At 38.7% G+C, this 26666-nt stretch overlaps 1 protein-coding gene, 1 long non-coding RNA gene and 3 other non-coding genes across 6 annotated transcripts; 4 read left to right on the top strand and 1 right to left on the bottom strand.

Moving 5' to 3' along the window:
* Positions 1 to 5872: 5872 nt before the first annotated feature.
* Positions 5873 to 21624, bottom strand: LOC140272784 (protein kinase C and casein kinase substrate in neurons protein 3). Its single transcript, XM_072368227.1, has 10 exons — positions 21415 to 21624; positions 18488 to 18555; positions 11739 to 11895; positions 11371 to 11606; positions 10060 to 10215; positions 8231 to 8406; positions 7314 to 7434; positions 7162 to 7232; positions 6303 to 6382; positions 5873 to 6176 (listed from the first exon to the last, which is right to left on the bottom strand). Exons 2-10 carry the CDS (start codon positions 18545 to 18547, stop codon positions 6067 to 6069), a joined length of 1167 nt encoding a protein of 388 aa, XP_072224328.1. The 5' UTR covers positions 18548 to 18555; positions 21415 to 21624; the 3' UTR covers positions 5873 to 6066.
* A 3268-nt stretch (positions 21625 to 24892) lies between these two features.
* Positions 24893 to 26483, top strand: LOC140273218 (uncharacterized). Of its 2 annotated transcripts, XR_011908014.1 has the most exons (4): positions 24893 to 24954; positions 25687 to 25728; positions 26083 to 26124; positions 26350 to 26483. It is a non-coding gene; the product is annotated as an uncharacterized lncRNA (long non-coding RNA). The 2 variants fall into 2 exon arrangements; XR_011908013.1 differs by lacking the exon at positions 24893 to 24954 and having other exon boundaries at positions 24961 to 25728.
* Positions 25524 to 25615, top strand: LOC140274371 (small nucleolar RNA SNORD88). The gene has a single exon (XR_011908327.1). It is a non-coding gene; the product is annotated as a small nucleolar RNA SNORD88 (small nucleolar RNA).
* Positions 25914 to 26004, top strand: LOC140274370 (small nucleolar RNA SNORD88). Its single transcript, XR_011908326.1, has one exon. It is a non-coding gene; the product is annotated as a small nucleolar RNA SNORD88 (small nucleolar RNA).
* LOC140274372 (small nucleolar RNA SNORD88) lies at positions 26171 to 26260 on the top strand. The gene has a single exon (XR_011908328.1). It is a non-coding gene; the product is annotated as a small nucleolar RNA SNORD88 (small nucleolar RNA).
* Positions 26484 to 26666: the final 183 nt, after the last annotated feature.

Raw genomic sequence — 26666 nt, 5'->3', positions numbered from 1 at the left:
CTTGTAAATTTCTATCATTATTTGAAAATGATGTGTTTGTTTTGTTTGGCTCTGAACTCATTACTCATAGGTCTGTCATACATTTTTTAGTTCAGAGTAAGAAAAGCAACAAACTAAAAACAAATGCAGGTAATACACAGAATGTCTTCTGAAAAAGGCATGAAGAGGACTTGGAAAGGGAATTGCAAAAACACAGAGCAGAGCCGAGCGAGGGAAATGGTTGTTTGCTACGTTTCACATGTTTGGTTACTCTAACTAATGAGCAGCAATTAGACAGCAGCCAATTAACTCTGGCCATCAGACTGAAACCGAGGGAAATAAGAAGAGGAGGAGCGAGGAAGAGAGAGAAGGGAAAAGAGTTTGGGGCTGTGGGGAATGGGGGGATGGTTAAGTAACCTGGGAATCACAGGCGGTGTTATCTTTAAGGGATGTTCATGTGTGTGTTCGCATGCAAATTAGGTATATGCGTGCGTGTGTGTGTATGTGTTCCAGCAGAGGGAGCTGTGTAGGCCCATGTCACTGTAAGTGCTCTACATGACCATCTGGCTCTCACTGTCAGACTGGATGCTGAACCTACAGTTAACCCACTCACGGCCAGCATTTCCTTCACATACATGTGATGAACATAAGCCCATGAACAGATGACATATTGACTGGCTCAGGACTGACAAGGATAAGGACATTTTTGTCTAAGATTATCATCTAAAGTGAATTACTGAACAATTTTGTCTTCATAGTTACAGATATAAATGATTAATGATACATTGATGGAGACACTGTGTGACTCTGAATCTCTGGCAGCCGGTTCGCTGACCAGATTGTGTGTATGCTTCAGGCTGTGGAGGGGAAGAAAGCAAATGGTTAATTTCTCATTCTGAGTGCTGATGCAGTGTTCCAGCTGAACCCCTTCGAGAGTCTCTTGCTCTCTCCGTAACTCATATATTCACACACACACCTACAAATACACACCATACGGTAGAGCTTGCCATTCTTCTGAGTAGCCCGCTGCCCTCTCTTTAATTAGGCTAATTGAAATTTGAGAATAACCATTTTCTTGATTGCTCATTATTTTTGGGCAGTTTTAAATGAAAAGCATGCTGATACATGCAGGAGCCAGGAGAGGTGGTTCTCCATCTCTCCTTGTTTGACCCTGTTGCTTGATGCGGATGTGGGCAGGATCATACTGGTTATCCCTGGACGCTAATGCTACTCTGAAACTTCAAGTGGCAGAAAGTCTTCTGCTTGCTGTGTCCTGCTCTGAACAGAGTGACTCTTTGCACCTTTGGCATTCTAGCTGCAACCTTCCCTCTGTATTTCCAAGGGGAATATCCACCGCCAGTAGCCTCAGTGTTGTTAAGCAAGAGAGTCAAGTGGGATTTTCCAGACATCCTTGAGACAAATTGTAAGAGACTCTTTGCGCTTAAGTGCTTTTGGCAGGTCTACAGGTGGTTTTGCGGCTTTTCCTGTGTTGTTGGCCTTTCTGGAAACCCCTGAGCAGGCCCACTGTCGGATTTTAACTGTGACAGGAGCCTCCCCAGGGCAGCTTGAGCTTATGGAGAGCAAAAGGAAAGAAACAGAGAGAAATAGAGTGGGTTTGGGGGAGAAGAACAAAAGATGCCATTACACATGGGATCAAAAAAACATGTGCTTGATTGACAGCTTGAGAAAATGTTCATATGTGTAGTGTGTCTCATACAATGATGTAAGTTATTCCTTCATCAGAAACATTGTAATAAACATACATATGATCTCATATAGGCTAAATGCACAGATTCAGTTCTTGACAAGACTCCATGTTGGCATATGCTCGTCATTAGCTTTACAACAGCTGCAGCAGCATACAGCGCTCTTAACCTCATGATGTGATTTCAAGCATTTGTCATATGTACATATTATACACATATGGAGTCATTTGCCTTTGAGGATCTATGTGATTTCCTCATTAACTTCTCAAAGCATAGTGAGTCATTAAACCAAGTAGTGTGGTTCTGTTAATTAAAGCACATTTCACCAGTGCTCTCCATGGCAACCTAAAGTTCTGCCTGTCACCACATGAGAGATGAAGGAATAAAGACATTTTCCCATTATGCTGCCAACCGAGTGAGCATTTTTCTCCCCAAGACATGCCTGGTGAAGTTTGTGCTACTGATCTTTTAGCTCCCTCTGCTGAGAAATACAAGAATATCAAGTGAGTATCCCTCACCTAAATGCTGAAAATGTGCCTTATTGAAAGCGTTATCCTTTCGTAATAGATTCACAGATGATTGAGAAACATGAACAGTAATGTATCTGAGTTAATAAACAACTGTGAAACCTGCATTATAAATTAGGTCAGGGCTCAGGGGTCAGCCATCCAGTGGGTGAGTGGGTGTTCATATGTTGACTTCAATGAAATGAATATCTGACACCGTGGAACATTTTGTATTTTGAGAGTTCAGCAACATCACATTGAATATCAGGAGGCTATTAGCATGCAAATGAGGTGTTTCCACTTATCATTGTTCTGATACAGAAGCGCCTGTTAATGGATGTGTGTTTATCTTGCACCTCCAGTATGAAATGATCGAGAGCTAATGAATTGGAATAAGTAGAGTTCAACATGGAATTTGGTTGGAGTTGACCAGTTTGTTCTGAAAGGTGTGACAGATGAAGTGGAGGTCAGAGTGGATTGTTTCGAGAGAAAGTTAGACTAAAAGAAGTTGGCTACCTGATATAAACCGCAGAAGTGTGTTCCTTTCAGTATTGTGCTTACCATTCTTATTGTTCCCTTGTTAAACAGCTGAAGCATGAAAACAACATGCCACCTTTCAGCTCTCACTGATGTGATAGAAAAAGAGACTGAGCCCTAGATTCAGATCAAGTTTCTGCATCAGAAAGAGCTTCTGTGTTGTGTCCAAAGTGGCCCACCCGTGAAGATACCAAATGAAAAGTCACACATGATTTGTCTCCTCTCATTTTGGATGTCTTTTATGTTAATCAAATGAACAAAGGTCAGTTCCATCATAAGAGGCTCAACTAAAAACTAGCAAAGCAATACTTCTCTGAAGATGAGTGTGATCAATAAACAAGGCAGTTTGAATTTATTGCAAATAACAATTTAATTTTGAACACTTCTGTGGATCAGAGCCAAAACATAAAACAGACTTCTTTGTGACTGAGCTGGCAAACACTTTGCTGTGTAAAACATGGATTCAGATCATGGACTGGGCTTGTCATTTCCTTTGACTTTAACACACTTGCCAGCGGGCCAGTGCCTGTGGCCCTTGTGTCAAGTCTCTCACTTGAGTCCGTTATTGAATTTAATTAATTGATTAGCTTTTTTTTTACATATTATTTTGAGAGAAACCACCTACTTAGTCTCCTTTTAGCCATGATTCAATTTCTGAAACACTTACTGTAGTTATTGAGTTAAAGTGAAATATACCCCACTTTAGATTCAGTTTGGTGATGTTTGCGCCATACACAGTAGTCCAGGATCAAGCTTCAGGCTCGATAAGGATTTCTATGATAAGATATAATAATTCAATAATCAATATTGTACTAAATGCCAGTCTAACCAAATGTGTACTTTTCTAGAAAAAGAAATAGACATAAGTGCTTTTCAGGATACTTGATCATTTTTAGGAAATGCTACAATCAGCTGGGTTACAGCTCAACAGAAACTGCCACAAGCAACAAAACCATCATCAGGTGTGGAAATTCCTTCCAGGGTGAAATCATCATCTTCATTGCCTCTATGGAAACAGACATTCCTGCATTTTCTTCTGCTTGAATTCATGACAACACAGTGCTTTTGTGTGTGTGTGTGTGTGTGTGTGATGTTTATCACTACTTTTTACTCATCTCTATCAGCATCCTTAAATACAGTATAAACATTGCTGTGAGCAGTTTGCTTGGATGATCGCCATGTGCTGATGTCAGTGCACATCTGACTCTGTGATGGACTCATCTGGATAAAGGAAAAACATTTGACCTGAGCACAAACCTCCAGACACAAACATGTGGCTTTGTAGTGACTGTTGTATGAGTGTTGGCCAACAGCTCTGCTCTCTGGGAATCCAGAGTATGATGGCATCGTGATTCACAAACTAAATGACACACACTCACACAATGACACACACTCTTTCTACATACACACCCTCATGATTAACATGTTAAATTCAGTTAATTTTCTCTGATTTGTGAGCTTCAATTTTTATTTCAAAAAGACAAAGAGTTTCATAGTTTTTTACATTACAAATAAAATCATAAGGCAGAAAGAATATCAAAGCTATGAACAAGACAAACACAGCCTTTCCTAGAAGGTGTTTTCTTACTTTGGTAAAGATGGATAATAGAGGAAGAAAAAACATTTGCTCCCTCAGTCTTATCTGGACATGAACAGCATGACAAGTTGAGAAACATGAGAAAGGATCTGATGCAGACTGGTCTTAACCATTTAATCTCAAACAGTGAGTACAGAGATAGCATTTCATCTCTGACTTGTTTCGACCTGGACCCTCTTTTCAAGGAAAATCCCCCTGCTCAGATGATCCAAATTGTAACATAAATATCATTTTCAGCCACTCTGCATCAGATTATTGTAAGGACAGAAAGCAGGAAAAAACTCGCCAATCCATCAAAATGTAAAAATCTGAACAGACTTTACTTTTTTGGCACTTTCACAGACAAAAAGCTTTAAAATTGGCCTATTACTCAATCATTTGGACTTGATGGTTATAGAGCAATAGCCTGGCCATCAGGAGCAATTCTGATGTTCATTCTGAGTCATTGAGTAAACTACAAACTGTGCAATTAAAGAATATTCTGCTTCTTCTCTTGAGCCTCAGAATATATTTCCAAACACTGCAAATCCGTCCTGTTTGTATGTTACTTAAGTAGCAGAATACTCAGTATATTTAAACCCTGTAAGAAATACCATGCCTTCTTCGTTAAGTCCCATTATGGTTTAGTTAAGCACATTAATGATAATACGATGGCCCTACTAAGAGAGAAGGAGAAAATGGTTCACTCTTCATCCAAGATTGTAATCAAGCACAATTAAATTATTTTATAATTACCAGCAGATCAATATACATGTTAAGTGCATTTCATTTGGGGAACTTCATATATAAACAGTATTTAGAAGACATCTGACAGTCAGTCGGTGTCTTCTGTGGCTACATGGCATATCTTTTCAGGAGCAAACTTATGTACAGGGGTGTGCTGAATTTTGTTATCACAGTACGCTTGAAATGTTTTTAAGCTATGCTGGAAAAAGAAGAGCTGCAATAAAGCTCAATAAAGAACACACTAACTTCAGAGCTGAGAGTTGATTCTTTTACAACTACATAATTGTCCCCTTTCCCACACAAGTAGACAAGTGGATAGTATTGGTGAATATAATTTTAGATAATAACAAGATTGAGACTAAAAGTGTGCTTGGTTTCCATGGATATGTGTCGATGCTGCTTTGTTAGCAGTTCCCCCTGTGTTATCAGTCTGTTTCTTAATCCGAAGGCTTTATGACTTTAGCCTATTCCTTTTAACCTCATAAACAGAAGACAAGTGCGGATGATGTAACTCTCCATACCTACATCGCAGATTTTTTTGTATGGCTGCTTTAGATTAATTCTAATCAGCATCACTTTCTTCACATACTGCGAGGCTTTGTAGGCATTTAATAGCAATGTGTTGTGGTGACAAAAAACAAAAGAAAGCTCAAAGAAAATAGTGATCCTCTACTGTGTTTTTCAGCACCAAATGCATAAGTGTACCTTTAGATTCCAGCATATTTTTTTCTTACATTAAAGCACTGTATACATGGCTTTGATACAAGTGGTGTATGCATATTGTATATATTAAAACATTTGAAAAAATCCTTCCAGAGATTTCAAACCTGGGTAGTTTTTTTACCATTCCAGCAAGCAAAACTATCTCCAAAATGTGATCATTCTCTTTTCTTTGGCTAACAGCTACTTTGTGTTGATTCTTACAGCACTGCTTTATGTTTCTGACATTTAATCAGGCTGCAAAATGAAGAACGTGATGTTTCAATATTTTTCATATTCAATCTTCATACAGTAACTATACCACCTCAACATAGTTGGCAGGGTAAAGCCCCTCCCTCCCACCATCCTTCATCCCCCGACACCAGCCTTGGTCATCCTCATCCTCGATCTTCAAAAATTCCTCACCTGCAGGGAGGAAGAGACGTTTCACCTTTGAAAACGACATTTTATGCAATGATATTCATAATGCATCATACTGCTTCTAATTAATGCTACGAACAGGTATGTGATGTAGTTTTACTGTGTGTTTACCTGCTTTAAAGGACAACTCGTCTGTCTCCTGGCCTACATAATCATACAAAGCTCTTACTCTCACTCCTCCAATCATCACACTGGAGGTCAAAACAAAAAGATAGAAAGAAGAGATGGATAGTCAATCAGACTTACAGTTACACAGCCTCTAATCTTGTGACATCTCCTGAATTTAACCATTTCCATCAATTTTTTCTCAAGCAAAACTTTAAACTGAGCATACAAATATTTCAATGGAAATATGTCCACTGGCTGTAAGTACTCACTACATTAATTTCTTTTCTTGCACAACCGCACTATTATATGTCCTCTCCTTACATCTTAAGTTTAGCTTGTTTACGGTAGCCTGTCGGTGACTCTCTGTGTCAATCTTGCCTTAAGCACAGAGAAGGATTTTGGGGATCAGGTAGATGCACAGTTGCATAGCATGAACTTAGATTATAGCAGAACCGTGTTCAAGTCTTTCATCCCTTCCACTCTTGGTTTGAGTGGAGAAACTTTGGAAAAGATATGAGGACAGAGGAGCTGAGGTAACGGGCACTTGACAAAATAAAACATTCCTGCTTTGAAATTCTGATTTTTACGTTTTGAAAACCTGATTCACTCTATTCCTCTATTCCTCTATATTATTCTATAATATTCCTCTATAATTCCTCTGGCAAGCCACTTAATTTCTCTCTCCTCTCTTCTCCAAAACAGGACCTAAGATATTCCTAAGGATGTTTTTTTAAGATCTATTTCAAGCTTACAGGGAGGAGGATGAAGAGAGAAGCCAAAGAAGGCAAACGTTTTCCAGGTTGCACAGCATTGCACTGGTATAGTTCACATTAATGCTTTCCTTTGTAACACATGCACTCACCTTTTCTCTATTGCTCCTTTTTTTTCCACTTCTTTCTTCCCTTTTTTAGTTTTCTTTTCAGGTGTCCATTCCTGACAACCACAGAAGTACAATAATTTTTAAATGCTCAAAATCAAATTCAAATTTAGATATTGACATGAAAAAACGAATACCTGGAAGTGAGGCCAGTCAGTTGGCATGCCGGGCCCATGAGTGTTCTTCCACCAGCGAAGGTCCTCTTGCTCATCGATGGCCATCAGTAGGTTGTGGAGCTCACTGTACACAGCCCTCACACTAAAGGAGAAGTGATGAATAAAAATCAGATCTCAATTTGCTTTCCGTTACTCCTTCTCAAGAAATTTATCTGACGACAGGAAGAAATATCTCCTGTAATAATCAGGCAGTTAAATCAAAGTGTTTTTTATTTCTATACCTATTTTAGTGTGCAAATTTCTCACAACCAGAAAATGTAGCTATTTTATTCAAAGTAAGCTTAATAATACATCACAAGGACAATAATATGATAAACGAAATGAGCAGAAATAGATGTTTAATGTTTCTGTCTTTGTGAGTGTTATGTCTTGACATGTGTTACGTTTTTTTTCCTTATAAATAAAACTGAACACATGACAACTGGATGATTCTAGTGCAATACAAGTTAATTGATATTTCTAATTGCCAAAAAATCCGCTTGGACAGCCATCCAGGAAATTTTGAGTCAAGTGTTACTCCGAAATTAGGCAGTTTAATAGAGTATATAATTCCTCTCATCTGGCCTTTTTCCCGCTGTAGCTTTTATAAAGTAATTAAGCTATGGCTTTATCTATTATTTCCCTTATTAGAGAACTTGTGACTCACTGAGAAACTCTCATGTGCTAATATGTAGTGAATGACTTTTAATTAATACTGAATTAAGTGGGATTATTGATTTCAGTACACTTAAATAAACTACACAGCCAGGCACAGGCTCAGGAGATCACAAATAAAAGAGATTGGTTCTTCCTGTTTGACCATAAATTGATCTTCTAATCAGCAGCAGCAACACCTGTTTTTATAGGTCGCCACATACATACAGCGTGCTGCAGTTCACCTCTCATTGTTGGTAACATCTAGGTGTTTGTGGATGGAGAGGAAGGCCTGTTTGAGAAATATGATCCTCTTGCGCTCCTCATCCTGTGACTGGTCGAAGATTGACTCCATCTCCTCCATGTAGCGAGGAGCATAGCGGTTCACCTCCTCCAGGACCTTCTCATAGCGGGCACGAACCTGTAAACATTTCAAACCAGAATAACAGACATACATAAAGAATTAATCTAAGTTTTAAAAATCAGACATAGTCTTTTCTTTTTCTTCTTCTTTCGTGCTGCTTTAAGTGAGAAGATTATTATTCCTCACACATTAATTTAAATCTCAATTAAATTCATTTGAAATTTGAGTTAGAGAATTCGAAAACTCTTTATTTGCATTTTAAAAACAAAACACAGCAAGATTTCACATGACATGGATAATACTATCCTCCCTAATTGTTAAATATCACGTTTGATTCGACATCACAGGTGGTATCTTCAATCAGCCCAAAAATGCTGATGCCACTAAATATATCGTAAAAGATGCAGAAGAAAAATGTGTCTGTTTGTGTGCATGAAAGAGATATGAACAAATGAGAGACCTACACACAACAAAATGATTCCATAGCTCACCCTGAGCCTGGGTCCTTCTTTCCAAAAGCATCAAGAAGCTCAGAATATCTAAAACCCAAAATCAAGATCAACTCCACCAGTTTCGGATGATAGGCTCAAGCTTCAATGAAACAAACCTAAAAGCTTTTGCCATCTAGTGGTTAAGATGGAGATAACAACCATCTGAAATGCCATCCACTCACTATCTTTGTAGAATGTGCACCTATAGGCTAAATTACCTGTTGAGAAGAAAAAAGCAAACTCAGCATCACTCCAAAGACTTGATTCTTCATCAGCAATTTTCAGCTGAGAAAAGCTACACTAATATTTATCCATGTTTTCTGTCTTTGCTCATCCTTAACTCGCTTCACATCTTCAAACTTTTACTTCTTCAACATGATCGATTTATGCCTGTTTGTGCATTACATGAAAAGTAACGAAACCTGAAACTTCTCACGAAATAGCATCACATCAACTTTTTTTCTATGTTGTACTTTTGAAAACTATTCTTCTTCTATCGCCTTTTTCTGGCAATAATGTGGCCATTCCCGTTTAGAAAGGCCAACTGAGAAAAAAAGAATAAAAATGGTGCATTCTAACATACTAAAATCATATCTAATTAAGAAAAGCAATTAGATATTAATAGAAATATCATGTTCAGAAATATAATATTTTTTTCTCATGAATCTTTGTTATTGTTAAACACTGTAAGTTTAAAGGACTGAAAGCAGGGGCAAATAAATAATCAAATCACGTCCCATCAAAGTGGAAAAATGAGAAACGGACTTCACTTTTACAAGTGAAAGGGCTTTACAATTTGCCTCTTATTCAGCCATTTATGCACTATGGAGCACTGGCCTGGCCATCAGGAACAATTTCGATGTCCATTATGAGTCACTGATTGAACCACCAGTTGTACAAATAATGGAGCACTTGCTGTGTCTATTGAGCGTTATTCACCCCCAAAATATATCTTCCAAGAACCACAAAGCTGTTTTGTTCATATGCAATTTAAGTGATGATATACTCAGTTTATACAATATTCATGAAAATATTGGGTTTGAAGTAGGATTTCTATTGTTGTTTCTATCGCTGTTTGTGTAAGCTCCACAGTATATTATTAACCCCAAATAGAACTTAATTAACATATAAACTGATGAAACAAATTGAGATCAATATCATTTTAAAACCCGGGGAAAAACCAATGAGAGTAAGAGAAATAGTGACAAGCTAAGCTTACCTTCTCAGCCTCCTGTTCAGCCACCTCTCTCTCTTCCTGGATCTTCTTCTGTTTGTCGATGGCAACATCAGGGTTTCCCTGAGCGTGTGTCTCTCGCTCCCTGGCCACCTGCTCCTTGCGGCTCACTTTATGGTATGCCCTTCTGGCTTTGTCCAGCTGTGGAAAAAACAGAAAATATGCTGACGATATAATAATATGCTGTAACAGGAAACGTATTAATCTGCCAATCAAAAGCGCTTCAAAATAATCTAAATAAAGTTTGATATGAAGAAACTAATTTCCACACAGAAATACATTAGGCTCCCATTTTTTACATAAAGACTTTAACTTGGGCCATTCATTATTTATTAAGGGCCCAGTTGTGATTTTGCAGTTGCTTCTAGTATGTATGACATAGTGATTACCGGAAGGGCCTGTGTAAATTTTGGAATATGTCATAATGTCTCAGGTGGATGTCCGCAGTTGTTCTCACTCCAGTGGTCGGAGTAACTCTCTTGACTCCAATGACTCATCATTTTAAATGCTTATGAGAAATTCTGGAGAACTGGGTGGCTAAGAGGTCTCTGTTCAGGTCTCTAAAGCCTTACATTTATTGTTTGCTCCCAAAAGCAAACAATAAATGTCATGTCTACAGAACTAGTAGTAGTTGGTGGCTGTGTGGGAGAATGTTAATGTGAATCACTAATAATGAGACCACTCTAACAAGCACCACTCAAATATGGGCCCAAAGGGAGTTACCCTATTTCCGATGACATCTGGTATAATCTTCACTAAAAGAGACTAACCACATCATCTGAGGGCACAAAGCCTGTAATTCCGTACGACAGGTGTGTGCACAAGCTGACAAATAAAGAATAAAACAGATTAAGAGAAACCTTGCAATTTTTACTTATAAGGACCAGTTCTGACGTGTTAGTACTGAGTTACAAAGACCGAGCTCATAACTACAATGAAAAGGTCTCAAGATTGATAGTCGTCATTTTCCCTGTGTACATAAGAGGTTGTGCTCAGTGAAGTTAATTAAGAAGTTGATAACAAAAGTTAGGAACTGCTTAATTCAGGCAGTTAATACAATAATAATAATTTCCAACGTGTCTGTTTCTTGAACAATATGTAAGCAGAGTGGTTATGAAACATAAGAATAAAAAAAGGATCACAATAGAGAAACTTTACCTTGTGTATAGATGGAGAAAAGAGCGTAATAAAAATGCATGCTTTAAAACATGAAAGCAGCAGAGAATAAAATGACAGGACGCATTATGTGTGTAATATTTGTGATGCAAACAGTATGCACTGTCTAAAAAATCTAACCTTTTTAAGTCGTTTGGCCCATGGCTTTTGAGCACGTGCAAACCCTGTCTCGATGTCCTGGGACTCCTTGAAGCCTCCAAATAATTTCTTGTGGAAGGTGTCCTTCTGCCAGGTCCTGACCCGGTCTCCGTCTTCCGATACCAGGGAGCGACAGATGGAGGCGTGTAAGGAAGCCAGCCGGTCAGCAGAGGACAGAAAACACTGCCAAGCCTTCAAAAGAGAGCCATATAAAGGACCTGAGGTAGGAAGAGGCACAGGAGGCATTTTTTAAATATATTTTGTATTTTGGAAAGAAGTTTGCATTTGGAAACATTTTTTGTTACCATCATTTTCATGTTTATCAAAGGTGTTACAGTTATCGCACTTACTGGAGTCCACAACTGGTTTCCACTTGTTGCTCCACTCGCTGAGCTGCTGAGCGTACTGCCTCTCCACACGAGCCCTCTCTTGGAAACATGCCACTATGTCATTACAGGCCTGGAAAGCATCCTCTGTGCGCTTCACAGTGCGCTGATAGTTCCCAGGCTGCCAGGACAACAAAGAGAGAGGAGGAGGGATGAGAATAAACTCAGGGGTGACGAGGGAGGTCGAATGTACTCAAATTGTCTTTTAACTTTCAGCTTGTGCAAGTCAAAAGAGGCTAACAGTGTTTTCTAGTAACCAGCTTGGTGTTTTCTTTTCTTTTCTATTTAGTGTCATCATTACAGTGCCAGACAATACAAAACACTACATGTGTTTACAGTTCATTTCTTGTAAAGTGAAACTGAATAAGACAAGCTGATTAAAGTTAACAAAAAAGTGTTTATTCCTCTGTTATGACTGAATCTATTAGAACTAATGCTAGCATGAGAAGTTCTACTAATAGAATTACTACTGACTATAACAGCTACTTCAAAGCTTGCACTGCTGCTGCACACTGCAGTTTCCTCTTGGATTTTATAACAAGACAAACCCCTTTTACCAGGACAATAACAGTAATATGAATCGTTCTATGGTTGCTTTACTGAGTTTACAGTATGGAGCACGACAAAAGAGAAAAGGAGAAGATAAATAATATCAACTTTTTAAAGCTTCTACGACTGCTGTAACCCAGTATTCTCTTAACCATATTCACAATAAACTCTGTTTGAACTTGCAGATGGACACAAATAATAGCTTTATTGTGAACATACTTTTCAAATCATTTATATTGAAAGTGTGATTTTGCCCACGCCATGACTTTACTTGCTTTTCTATTTTGAAAGAGGCAGAAGTTTTCACATACAGAGAATAAGCTTTCTTATACACTGGAGACCTAGTGACAGAGCACCTGGTGTCGTTTAGGCCTGTCAGGCATCTTCCACAGTAAAGTTGCTATGATGTTTGCCGCATTGGTTATTGCACAAGCGACAAAACACCATAACCATTTACACAGATGCTTGAGGTAGTAGGTGTTGCTCCTGAGAAAATGGCACCATTACAGAGGAGAAATAACTCTAAGTTAAGCTGTGTGGGAAGTACAATACGAAACCCAAATGCAACTATAGGTTCACTGCTACAGGTTCAGCTTTTAAGCTTTTTATTGACAATGGTTGTAGTTTCTTAGGTTTTGATTGGTTGTTCAGACGCCTGTAGAGACTGACCTGCTCACACACTCTTCCCTTCAGCTCTTCCTGTGTTTCAAACATACCTCTCAGGAAATGCATACCAGGAAAACAGGAGGTGCCTGACTTGACAATTTTGGCTTGGATCACCAATCGCAAAGTTAAAAATGGGGAATAGGAGGCAGGATTCACAATATGTCAACACTCCATGGTGGGCCTGAGAAGGGAACTGTAGCAACAATTAACCTTTAGAGCAAACAAATGACTCGCGAGGCAATTTAATTAGCAGATGCCCCCAATGCTGCTTGAGAAAGTTAAACTTTTCTCAACTTTCCACCACAAGCTACTTCAGCAAAGAGTAATGGACCCAAAATTCAATTCAGTAAATCAAGACGTGACCCCATTCAAAGTAAACAAGAAGCACGACTGTTGACACATGAAACACATACTATGAATCCAACCTAAAACGAACAAAACATTGTTGCATGCTACACTATGGAGAGCAGCAAGGATGAGTGCGCATGCATGTTTGTCTCTAAATGCATCAGAAAGACCCATCAAACCCAAAAAGGCACAAATAATGTAAATGTTTTAGTAACTGTTTAAAAGTGAAACAGAAAAGTTTAGATTATATAGTTACCTTTGTATTTACCATATTGTACACCTGTGTGACTTCTTTTAGTGTTATTCCTGTGGTGTAGAGTAGCCTACTGTTCAGGAAGAAGACCTAAGAGAGTCCAACTGCCTGAATCCTTGGGGAACTCATTAGAAAATGTCATTTGGATAAGAAAAGTTCGTAGGAGAGGTTGATAAGCATTTAGGAAAGGAGAACTGTTCTCCAATGAGAATCCAATCACACTTACACTAAGCTGTGGTGTGGTTCTGCTGAACTGAAACTACAAGTATTCAATGAATATTCAATGAAAAATGCCTTTGATACTTAGTTTTTTGCAATCTTATCACATTTCGTAAAAGAAAATCTTAAAGGGAACTCAACATTAGAGCTACTATCATTTGGAGAATTCAAACAGGTCTTATCACAGCTTCCTCTGAGATACTTCCCAATCATTTCACTCTGTTAGAAAAGTTCCTACGTAAACCAGGCTTTTCATCCAGACCCTGAGTGAACAATAAACGTATATGGTGCTGTGTTTATGTAATAATTTGCTCATGGAATGACCAGTACAGATGGCATGATCACAGCTTAATGTCACAGTTTATGTTTCTGTCACAGTTCATGTTTTGACATTTATGTTTTCAGTTTCTTTGTTAGGTTTTCAGGTTCTTGTCTTGTTTCTCCCCTGTCACGTTAGGTTCACTCACCTGTTTCATTGTTCACAGCTGCACCTCATTCACTAATCACTCCCTCCACATCATTTAGTCTCCTGGTTTCCTTTCACTCATTGCAGAATCCTCACCAACCCTTCATGTCATGATCACAGAAGTTACGTCTGGTTTCCTGCCTCATAGCCTTGTTAATTTAATCTTAGTCATAGTATTTATTCCATAGCCTTGTTTTTTTTCCATAGTTTTGTTTTCACAGTCTTGTTAATTCACTGTTTAAATGATTTTGAATCTGGCTCTGCCGCGCTTTTTGTTCTTGCTCCCTGTTTTGTGAATAAACCTTTTTTTTTTTTTCTTTTTTTTTATAGTCTAAAAGAACTGCATCTGGGTCCTACCTCTCCATCGTTCCTGACACTTAACCAACCACACAGCTTGTGACAACCAAATAAAACAACTAATAAAAGTAATAGTTAAGTGTTAAATATGGCACAAAGCCCATTCCCCTGGATAAAAGACTATCTGACATGAACCATTGCTTTTCTATAGGAACACTTCTGCATATTATTTTGGTGTCTCTTACAGGAAAAACTTAAGAATATATTACAAATATTACATATATTACATCTATGAGACTCACTTCATGCTTTGAAATGTGCAGTTCAGTTACCCTTAGGGCTCACTGTCCTGACACTTCAGTACCTGAGCAGCAAAAGTTAGTTAGCCAACCACAAACCCTAAATGAATGGGCAGCTCGGCCTACGGCTGAACCACAGCCACACTGCAGCTCTGACTGCTACCACCACTCAGACAATATTTGCAACTCAAAGCTGATATTTAACAAATATATTGTGGCAAATAAATGAGAAGCATCTGGGAACAAATAAATGAGAAGCATCTGGGAACATTCGACCAAGGACTGTTCATAGGTAACTTAGCCTATCTGCCAGCGCTGTTAAGGTACGCTGGTTAACACATCTCATTTGTTTAATCCATGCAAAGATCAAAGCGTAAAATGCTTATTTGTTCTTATGGATATGGGCCAGAAGATTTCTTGGCCAGGAACCATAACTTTAGAGGTTGCCTGACTGCTCCTGGTTTCAGTCATTGCACTATGTTAAGCTAAGCTAATCAGCCGCTGGCACCAGCCACTTTTGTCTCAGATAGTGATCAATTTCCATCTAACTCTGCAAGAAAAAGAATTTGTAATTCCTTATATTTCAAACTATTTCATTACTGACTGCTCTGCAGCTATTGAATTCACAGTTAACCTTGCCAGAGAACAATGCACAGTACTTAGAGCTGCTACTTATCCAAATACTCCTACTGGAAGAGCATCTACCCCTTCATCTTTTTCACAGTTAGTATCAGCCCCTCCTCTTTACACAGCTGTGATGGTGCTGCAGCAGTCTCAGGTCAACGCTCGTGTCCAACAAGCATTATGTTTCCTTTGGTAAACTCACTGACCAGCAGCAGCACAGCGGGGTGTGATCAGCTGACATGACGAACAAGGCTATGACTGCCAGACAGAGAGTGAAGACAAGAGGGCAGCAGAGGCAAGGCCCTGAGTGTAATAACATATTCAAAGCAAGTTTGTTTGTGGATGTGGAATTTGGAAATCTCTGCAATTTTCCTGGCAGCTGCCATCAGCTCCTGCTCCGCACTCACTCCTGCTCTCTTCACTTTCTGTCAGATCTGTTAGTCACTGACACGTGTAGACAGCTGGTCAAAAGACACCACACACTGTGTCTTGTCATGCTTTGTTAAATCATTTGAAGCAGTGTACTTCATGTAAAGCCCACTGAGCAATGAGAGTGAGGAACTCCTCAAAGCTGACCTTTTTAAATTTTTAATATGTGAGACAGATTCAGCAACATCAAAGATGGAGCTCAAGTTAATTGAGCAACACATGCTGCTATATTGACTACATTAAAGCTCTCAATATAAAGCATATGAGACAGCACTATTATCTATGTCATGTAAATGATAATGATACTGCCTGCATATTTGTTACATGAAAGCCAGAACACAGCTTTTCTGATTTTGTTTACCCCTCTTGACAATGCAAACCACAAAACTCATTTTTTTCTTTTGTTGTTTTTTGTTGTTTTTGTCAGACACTCTGTGAGATGATATGTTATTTTTCTGAGTAACGAGTGCTTATTCTTAAGCAGACATTTGTTCCTGTTTTGAACTTTGATCCCAATGGGACTCTTAATTAGTGGTTAATTAGGGACAGGAACATCAGAAAGGACAAGCAGATAAGTCTCCACTGAAATGAGAAAAACATACTTTCTGCAACATGTTTTAGACAAATCAATATCTCAGGCATATTTAACAGAACATTTCTAATATTTCTCAGACAAATCATTTGTATTCTTATATGTTTTCATTGTCATCAAGTGTAAATAATTTTTTCTGACCTGACACACCTAAAATAAATATTTTTTGCTCTCATTTGAAAGACACTGTAGACTGAAGCTAAGCTACAACATTTATAAAATGTGCACCCAGGCTGTAAAAGTAATTTATTGTCAAACTATCACAGCCTTTGTGAAGCAATCTCAGCACCCCTAAATGTATTTAATGTAACACTGTAACTTTTTAATGCTTTAATCAGAATCAGTTGGGTTGCTTCACACCAGTGCCCTACTTGTTTCCCCCCTCTCTTTCCTCCTTTCTTTCTCTCTGCCTCTGTTGTGGTTTGCACTGACTCTCTTTTCTCGTCTGCGAATTAAGCAGAAACAGCTGAGGAATCCAGTTTGAGGCCAGCGGCAACGCTGCAAAGACCCAGTTGGCCAATCTCTGAGGCAGATGAAAACCTGATACTAGACAATCGGTACAGCAGCAAATAGTAGTATCAAAGATAAACCTGAAAAATCTCATTACACATCTTGTATAGATTTAATTTTTATAGTGTATACAATACAAAATTCAAACTACAGGCGTAGGATGTCAGCAGAGTGAAAGAGCGCTGGGAATCACAAGTAAACAGTCTCCTCTTTGTCACATTGCTCAGGATGAGTCAGCTGATGATCAGTTTTCCTAATAATACTGGTGATGGAATCATGTTTTAACTAAAAGACATGTATATGTGTATTTGGAGGTGAGGCTGCTGCAAAACCACCCTTTAGTACAATTCAAGTAACTCTATGAATGGCAACAACAAAAGTTGAAATTAGATCACCAAATTTTATATATTTGCAGTTCAAAGCAGACCTGTTCAATGAAGAATAGTACAGCAAAAAATGAGTATCTGATCCCTGAATGAGAACATGAAATATTTATTTCATTCTGATATGTTCATGAAAACACAGTGATTCATTTTTAAACCATTGAAAGGATCTCAATTTGTTCTCATATGGTAATTAAACTCTAAAACAATGTAATAATAGTAAATATTGGTTGTGAAAAGCGGAGATGAAACCTCGAAAAACGAATATGTCTAAAGTGTGATGGCAGCATGAACAAACAGCCCATGTATGAACAGTGCAGACATGGCTCCTAACCTTTTTAACATGTGATGACTGTGCAAATAAAAAACAGAAGAGCTTAAGTTTGCAGTTTAATGACAGACAGCCCTTGAGCATGACAGCAGGATGACACAGACAGGAACTGGCCTGGAAACACATCAACACTACAGGAGGCTTCAAAAATTACAGGAGGAGAGAGATGAAAGTGGGGCAGCTCATCGAGGCCAGCAAGAGACAAAGCCAGTGTTAAAGCGATAGCACACTTAAATCAGACTGCAGAGTACTCTGGGTTTGCATAATGAAGTTTTTTTCTTTTGTTACGTTCCGACGGAAACAGCTTTAAAAGAGTAGAAAACATCCAGAAGTTATCAAGTAAAAAACAGCCACCAATTAGGTCATAATGTAGCCCTGCTGCAGCTTAACAAGTTTAAGGATCTTTTGGAGAAAAGTAGAAATGGAACAAAATTTTATCCCAAGAGAACAGACTCCAGCTAGTTCAATAAGCTAGTGTCAAACGAATATAGTTAAATCAAACACCCAGTGAGCTGAACATTACAACAATCCATGTGGAAGGCAGTTATGTCCAAGCAAAGCAGTTCGGAGAGGACAATAGTTACCGCTCATGCTTGAAAATGAAAGCACAGCCTTGTTTAAAAAAGGCCCGTAGCCTGAAAGACAAAACTATTTGGTCTGTTTTGACTGGAAGGCCACTCAGACCTGACATACCTCCCGTCCCGTCAGAATGACACACACACACACACACACATATAGTGCACATACCATCCAGAAGCTGCGATTGTTGACATCCTCTGGGCTGTTTTCAGATGACAGCGTCGACATTTCGTCCTCTGAGAAAGTAGAGCATTCATGATTAGTTCTGACCAAGGTTTTGCTCTGCTTGGTAATCTGCACACTAACCTTCGCGTTCACTTTATCTCCATACATAGAAATTATCAGTACTAAATCAATGTAAATAAAAAAATTTGGATATGTGGGGTTATGTTACTATATAATTTTCAGAAATTTGAACTGTTAATGTTCAAATTAGTTTGCATTTTTGCTATTACAAAAACAGATGTTGCACAAATAAGCCATTTCTCTATTGCCAACTCTGTGTCTATCAGTTTTGGACATAAAAAACTTTTTAATGCCTTTTTCGGTTGCTACTCTAACTCCACTTCCTGTGGGGCATGGGACTCATTAATGTGCTTCTGTCTCAGGCTCTATGATATGAGAGCCAGTCTCAGATAACTGACCAGCGCACTCCTGTCAGGACTTATGTGGAAAAACACGGCAGCTGTGACACATGTCCGTGAATTAACTGTATAATGAGGCTCTGTATACCCATGAAAGAGCTGGACTTTTTTTTTTATTTGACTTGGACAGTAAATTTGAACCAGCAAGCGTACTGTACATTAAACTGAGGTTGCTAATCATGAACTCTGACAACACCAGAAGGCATGAGCTGTACTCTCCCAGCATTCCCAGCTTTGCAACATGAGCTTTCTTAAAATAAACAGGGCCAATGGGTCAACACATCCTCTCATCCAAATTCACTTATTTCCCATGCTGGTGGCTTTGTGAGCTTTTATTAATGAAAAAGAGAAAAAAGGCATATGTTTATTCTTACTTTACACAAACCGTACTCTTATTTACTTGGACTAGATGGTATTAAAGCACATAATGGAAAAGAATTTGACCTTAGTTAACGCTAACAACAGTTTTGAAAGTCCATCTCTGTTGTTTTTAAGCTTTGCCTCCAAGGCTCCCTCCTGCAGAGCAGGCTGTCATTAACACACAGGCTAGGATCAAATGCAACTGTGGGAGTTCCAGAGAGCTCCTGGATCCTAGTTGTTTTCACTCGGGCACTGAGGATTCTTCCTAATCCATAAGGACCCATGGTGACACAAGTAACAAACAACTGAAACTTAAATAAATGTTTCAAAAAGAGGCAATGTAACATATGTCACATTACATATCTATGTGATCTGTTTGGTCTGTTTTATACTTCCTGTAATTTTTCTTGAAGGAAAAATGGGTCTTGGTTCTTATGGCCTAATTTCAATAAAATGGACCAGAAAGAGCAAGAGGAACCTGGTTGTCTTTCTCATGTTGTCAGAGGATGGTAACAGATTCAGCAAATATGACAAGAGAGTTATTTCTGCTTTCATTCCAACAACAGACATGTAAACATGACGAGAGGTTACGAGGACACTTCAAGGCTTCAATCTACTCAAAGTGAAGTGATCCACACACAGTGTTGTGATCTCTGAGTGTTACCTAATGCTCATGTGGCTCCAGTTGGGAAAGAAAAAAAAAACTTTTCCAGTTAAATATTTAAGCACACAGCAGTTTTGCCCTCTGGCGTTTCACACAATTGATGCACTTGCAGTTGAACTTCACCCTGACAGAGCCTTCATTTCTTGCCTGTTTTCTTCCTTACAACCAAGTCTAGCAAATTCCCACTTAAGCCTCACAATTAGATTCAATGATTTTCCTCCACATCCTGCTGTTCACGGGGTGTCACATGCTCTGCCAAGAGAATAATGTCAAGGCTCTCCAGGCTTGAGTCTTCCTCGGCCTTGCTGCATTCATGCCCCTGCCACTGAGGTCTTGTAGTAGATTATACAACCAAGACATCTGCAGTAGGTCGCAAGTATAATGAATCTCCTCCCTTTTAACCCTTGACCTTTACTTCCCAAATCCTGTCCCCCTGCTGGCTGACTTTCCTCAGGGTATGATTGAGTTTTTAGAGGAATGTTGGGGAGGGGGAGCTCTGCTGTCTGCAACTGATATTAGATTATGTGGCATTCTCTTTGCAATATTCACTTTAATTAGGGTTACAAGCAAATGATTTGTGTTAAATCAGTGATACCGTATGCACAGTTTATCTCATATTAGTTGACAGCAAAGTAAAAACTTTGACCCTCCATTATTTCTCACATATGGTTTTGTGGACCTTATAAGAATAATGCTTCAGTCGTTGTGAAATGCATCGTCTGGAATCAATTTGTTAGCCACACAGACCTTTGAAAAAGGGTTTCAGAAGCCTTTATAATCAAGTTAAACATCCTCCAAGAGGCTGGGATTGACACAGATTTTCCCCTATATCCATGTTATAGTTCATTTAGAAAGTCAAATGAAGTGAAAATAGAAAAACCTGTGTTGGCTCTCTGTGTCTTATCTTATATATACATATGTTGCATACTATCCCCACATTTCTTCACTTATTATAAATGAGCCACAGAAACTGAAACTTGATTTTTTTTTTATTCTACTTTAATGTCGTTTAAGTACAACAGAAAGTGAGACTTACCGTCTACAAAAACAGATCAATATCCACTATGTGTCCTCCAGACTTTTTGCTATATCTCAACATAGAAAATGAGAAATTTCTAATTTCTCAGTCCACTATCTATCTAAAAGTTTACACTTGAAAAACAACCAACTGCAGCTGGTGCTTGCTAAAGTTTCAAGAATCCATCTGGAGTTCCAGCAAACCAAACTCTTTCTTCCTTGAATCCTGTACACACTCCCTCCTCCCTCTGTCCCCATTTCATCTGTCACACATAACTCAGCACACACACGTTGCATAGAGGAAATATATAGCAACAAACGGACAGAGAGCAGAAATAGGAGCTCCGTCACTTCATTAGATCTCATTGAAATGCAACCATTCAGCCACTGAAAGTAAACAAGTTTCTTACCTCTGTGAGTGTTGGAGCCCCTCCTGATCCCCTTTTTATTTCTTTTGTCTGGCTATTTAAAACTTTCTTCCTCCTCTTCAGTCTCTCAGCCTCGTCTCCTCCCTGTCGTGTCTTCTTTACACTCCTCCTCGCCCTCAGCAACTTTGATTTTCCACTCGTTCTGGACAGTGCAGCTTCTGCTCTTCCCCTTTCTTTGGCCCACTGTTTGTGTCAGATGAGTTGGCTCCTTTTTTTTTCCTCTCCCGTTTTCTCCCTCCCTCCAAAATCTGTCTCCTCCTCTCTCACCAACACAGCTGCAGGAAAGTTATTCTCTTGTTCTTTGTACGTCACCACTTGTTGAAGATCGTCTCTGTCTTTTCTTCTGTCTTTTCTTCTGTCTTTCATTCACCTCACCTCCCCCAGAATGGTGTTAATGAGATGTGTCATATTGTGGATATTTGAGTGTGTGTGTGCATTTCTTTGTGAGTAAAATGATAGCTGAGTCACCCAGCCAGGCCAGTTTATGTATAGCATGTGTCTGCATGATTGACCCTGTTCAGCAATTTCTACTAGTTTCAAAGAAGTACAAAGAAAATTATCAGATGAGAGAAGGTCTATAGCTCTGTGCTTGTCTTTAACCCCCTTTATTACTCCCCTCAACATTCCCTTGAGATATTTTGTAAGGCCTGCCTCCACTGCTGGAGGATACATCCGGTGTGTGTGTGTTAAAACCAGAGCTGCTTTAAAATCAAAGACCCCCGAAGAATGGTTCACCTCATGTAACACTCAGCTTGTGAAACTTTGCCTTGTCAGAACATGCCATGTAAATAACTAGACAGTTGTGCATTGCAATGCTTACACACAGCTGCAACCGGAGTTAATAATCCTATAATCAAATCTGGAAGAATGGTAGACATATATCGAGACAACAGTGTGAGATCCTGTAATTAAAATGATAACAGAGACACAAAGTGTCAACACGTGAAATATGAGGTCTGAGTAAAGTTTGGCTATGAATAACTTTACTATGAATTAGTACTTCAGACTTTCTATGGGAGATTTACAGCAATAAGATAACATTTAAGCCTTTTCATAACACATTATTGAATAACTTGATGGTTTTAGAGTTTATTGGGTAGAACATTGGTGTTATTAAAACAACCAAACTTCTGTTTGCCCTCCAATTTTGTTCTTTGTACAACCTTGTTTACAAAATAGTCATGAGACTGTTTAAAACAAAAACCAAAATAGAATGCATCCATTTTCTATACCCCCTTAATCCAATTCAGGGGCACCGAGGGTTGGAGCCTATCCCAGCTGCCATTGGACAGGTTGCCAGGGGCATCTGGGACAGGTCATCAGTCCATCATCGGGCCAACACAGAGACGAACATCCATGCATACTCACACTCAGTCATAGGGTCAATATAGAGTCACAAATCAACCAAACGTGCATGTCTCTGGATGGTGGGATGGTGGGAGGAAGCCGGAGTACCCAGAGAGCACCTAAAACACATTGGGGAGCACATGCAAACTCCACACAGAAAGACTCCAGCAGGGATTTGAACCAGGAACCCTCTTGCTGTGAGACAACGGTGCAAACCACCACACGCGTGGGCAGCAGAAAAATCAAAATACGATTTTTAAATCATTTAAAACTATGTTGAAAGGAAAATAGTACAAGAACGTTAGAATTAGACAAAGGCAAAAGTTGTGTTATGCTGAAAAAACACATTTTCACACACAATGAAAAATACTGCAAAGCAAGGAGTTTGGGAACAACATTACACTTTTATAGCTAGTTTGTTCTCTGATGCTAACACAGTGTTAACACCAATACTACAGTACAAGGTCATTTTTTTTACTCTTAGGGTCAAGTCTTGATGATTATAAAGCACATTAAGTTAGATTTAAAACTAAATTTAAAATCTTTAAAACATTAAAACTACATAAAGCAGTTTGCTTCAAATGAATTACTGTTTTGAGACATTTGGAACGAGAGATCAAGTAAAAGCTCAGAAAAAATTAGTCCAAAATGTATTCAGATGACGTAGAGTTTAAACCCAGTTTTGCAACTCTGCTTTTAAATATTGCTACAAATTATAAGCTATTTAAAGATATTAAGAGGATGTCTTACTGATATGTTTGAGAACCATGTCTTCCATAGAGCATTTAACATCTCTTTTCATTTGTTTTCATCTGACACTAAAGCTATATTTTTGAAAGTCTTTAAAAGCAGTGTTTTGTGTGCTGTTATTTATAACTAAACATAATCAACAGTTGCTGTTTTCTTTTGTTATTTTATGTCCACTACTCCGTCTCCAAATATGATCTGTTTGTGTTTAAAAAGTGTTATTATGCTACTGCATTTGCCTTTTATTTTGATCTTTTATAGATAATTTCCCTGTGCATTTGTCTTTCTGTCTCAGTCTGAGAGGCTGACAATAGTCATAGTTACATGTAATTCATCGTTATCTCCTGGTTTTAGGTAGACTGTGCACTGATCTCTGGTGGTCACCCGTGGTAACTACAACGCCATCCATCCATCTGATGATTGGACTACAGGTGCAAAAATCAACAAAGCAACTGGGAGTGCTGTATGGTTTGATGATCAAATTACTACTTTCCAAATTTTTTTATACAGCTGTGACCGTCTTCCTGCTTTACAGTTATGGGAGTAACTGTCCTCTAGTGGTTACAGCCAGCAACTACACCTTCACCCCGCCAGCATTGAGGTAGAAGATCCAATGACGTGTTGTCAGTCATGCGCTTTGAGCACAAAGGGGTACTCACAGTAAACACTCTCAGGTCATCAGGTCTATATAGACTCGTGACTTTTTCTGTCCTAATCTTGCTTTCTGCTCTGTAAAACCTTTGCTGTAAGAAGGGGATTCTATTGTAATTTAACAAAATTGTAGCTTAAATCAATGTAATCCAGTGAGTAACAATGAGGCATAGCATCTCACAGTGAAATAGATTTGTACAGTCAAACACAAGTAAAACTTTCAGTTTACGCTTTCAAAAATAAATGATGTGATCCTGCTGATAAATGTGGGCCATTTGGCCATCAGAGGGCTGAAATAACCACAATTAGGAGCTGTTGTGCACATAGACTAGAGTTGTTTCTTTCTTACTAATAAAAGAACATGTTATATGTTTGACTAAAAATAGTCAAATTGTCTGCGTGTTCATCTTTTATCCAAAGTAATGTCACTGCAAATACTTGTAATTGTATTTCTCATTTACATGTAAAATGGATGTTTTGCTTCGATTACCATCCGACGTTTGAAGCAATAAACCGCCCACCTCTTCCTATACTGAAAATGTTTTACACTGAAATGACCAGATACGTTCAACTTTACTTTATGCGTTTTAAAGTAGGGATCTGCACTGAGCACTGCTATATGGCATATATGCCATGCGCGGATCCACCTCCCATCCACTAGGTGGCGATAATGAGCCCACACCGTAGCTGCCAACCTTTAAATAAGACCAGCAGTCGGTCGAAGCTGTATCCCACACATGTGCTGGTAGCAAAGGTGATGAAGTCGTGGAATAACTGGTAAGAGAAAACGACTAGTTTCACACATGCAAAGTTTGTACTTGGATTAGAATTATTTTGAGTACTTACGCGTTAAGTAACACAATTTAAGACAAGTCTGTTAATCAGTTAGTGGCGGTGGAGTTATTATTATTCTGAGCCACGTTAAAGAATAGTTACTTAAACTACACAGGAGCTGTCGGTGAAAGCTTGGTTAATTTTATCGTGAGATGTTTTTAGTTGCTGCAAAGCATACGCAACTAAACGCGTTAAGATATGGCTACAACTCCAAGCATGTGGTAACTCGCAGGGATTCTTGTTATGTGAAGTTGAATAAGTCCAAATTACTTTTCAAAACGTAGATTAGGTTGTTACCAAACTTGTTGAGCTGGATATTGGTTGTTCTGATTGTCCATTATTCTTAGAACACAGTGGGCCTACCTCCACGTGGTTAACGGTTCCTGTTAGCATGATGGCTAACAGTCAATTGTAGTAACAAATATCATTATGGTTTTTTTTCATATAGCCTTTAGAAGTTAAACGTACGTGGTCTTGCCGTAAATTATATTTCTTAAGTGGTTTTAGTGGTTCTTCTCCCCTGATGACGTGCACTGGGCTCTGAGTCCGCGTGAAGACCAACGTGCATCTTTGGCCCTGACAAGCTGAAGTCCCTGAGGAGAAAATTAACCAGATGTAGGTTATACGTGATGAAATGTCATCTTTTTTTATCAAGTTTCTAACTTGTCCTTACAGGTTGCTGAACAAATGGAAACTGTTTGAGCTGGGACCAAAGAGGTGAGTTTGAAAACGTTAGCTTCACATTTGATTCAGTTTAACAGCTGGAAAAACTGAGTCCTTGAATAATCGGAATAGATGCAGGTGCCATGCTCCCTAACCGCGGGGAGAGTGGACAGACTTAGTCCATTTTAAGAGAATAATATCAGAATACCGTTTGATTAGTACAGATGTAGGTTGGTGTCCTTCTCCCCTGATGACTTGCACTGGGCTCTGAGTCAGTATGAAGACAAAGTGCATCTTTGGCCCTGACAAGCCAAAGTTTCTGAGGAGAAAATAAACTCATGGTGGTTGACTTAATGGTTATGACAACGATCTAACTTTTTTTTTTTTTTTTTTTTTTTTTTAATAAAGGTGTGTGTAATCAAGTCAAAATGCAGACTGGACCCAAATCAGGTTTGTGCCACACAATCCTTCAACAATAGCATCAATCCATACAATCCATCTCTTGTGATGTGTTGCACTGGGCTCAGAAAATCAGTGGTGAGAGAAGTGCAGCTCTGCCCTTGACAAGGCAGAGTCTGAGGAGATGGTGACCAGAAAGATTTTTGCAATTTAGGACCATGAAGCTATTTAATTGCTTAACTGATTATTATTTATTTTCTTTTGTTTAATTTCCAGGTATTGATCTTCCTGCAGAGAGTCTTCCTCGTATCCAAGTTGCAGCATAGTTTTTCTTTTTTTTCTTTTTTCTTCAGTTATTGATTTACAATGGTGTACTTTTAATTGCTTTGATTACTCAAATAAAAATTAGAACAAAACAATGTTGCGTTTCATTTTATCCCCACATATACATGGAGTTGGTAATCTTTCTGACACTCTGGGTCTTCACTATGGCTCAGGTGCAGCACTTGTATAAATGCTAAAGTATCTTTGATTCAGACCAGGGACGTTGACACACCTGGTTCGGATTAAATCGATCTCTTTAAAAGATTGTA

The sequence above is a fragment of the Leuresthes tenuis genome, unplaced genomic scaffold (assembly GCF_036924035.1).
Source record: "Leuresthes tenuis unplaced genomic scaffold, fLeuTen1.0.hap1 SCAF_17, whole genome shotgun sequence".
NCBI lineage: Eukaryota > Metazoa > Chordata > Actinopteri > Atheriniformes > Atherinopsidae > Leuresthes > Leuresthes tenuis.
Note: the sequence above shows the minus strand (reverse complement) of the source record. Positions and strands in the feature narration are given on the sequence as shown.

Excerpts from the sequence above, each read along its gene's own strand:
- LOC140272784 (XM_072368227.1), bottom strand. The coding sequence starts at position 18,547 with ATGTCGACGCTGTCATCTGAAAACAGCCCAGAGGATGTCAACAATCGC. Across the intron at positions 11,607-11,738 it reads GAAACCAGTTGTGGACTCCA|GTCCTTTATATGGCTCTCTT; the intron begins GTAAGTGCGATA and ends TTCCTACCTCAG. Across the intron at positions 8,407-10,059 it reads CTGAACAGGAGGCTGAGAAG|GTTCGTGCCCGCTATGAGAA; the intron begins GTAAGCTTAGCT and ends AAATGTTTACAG.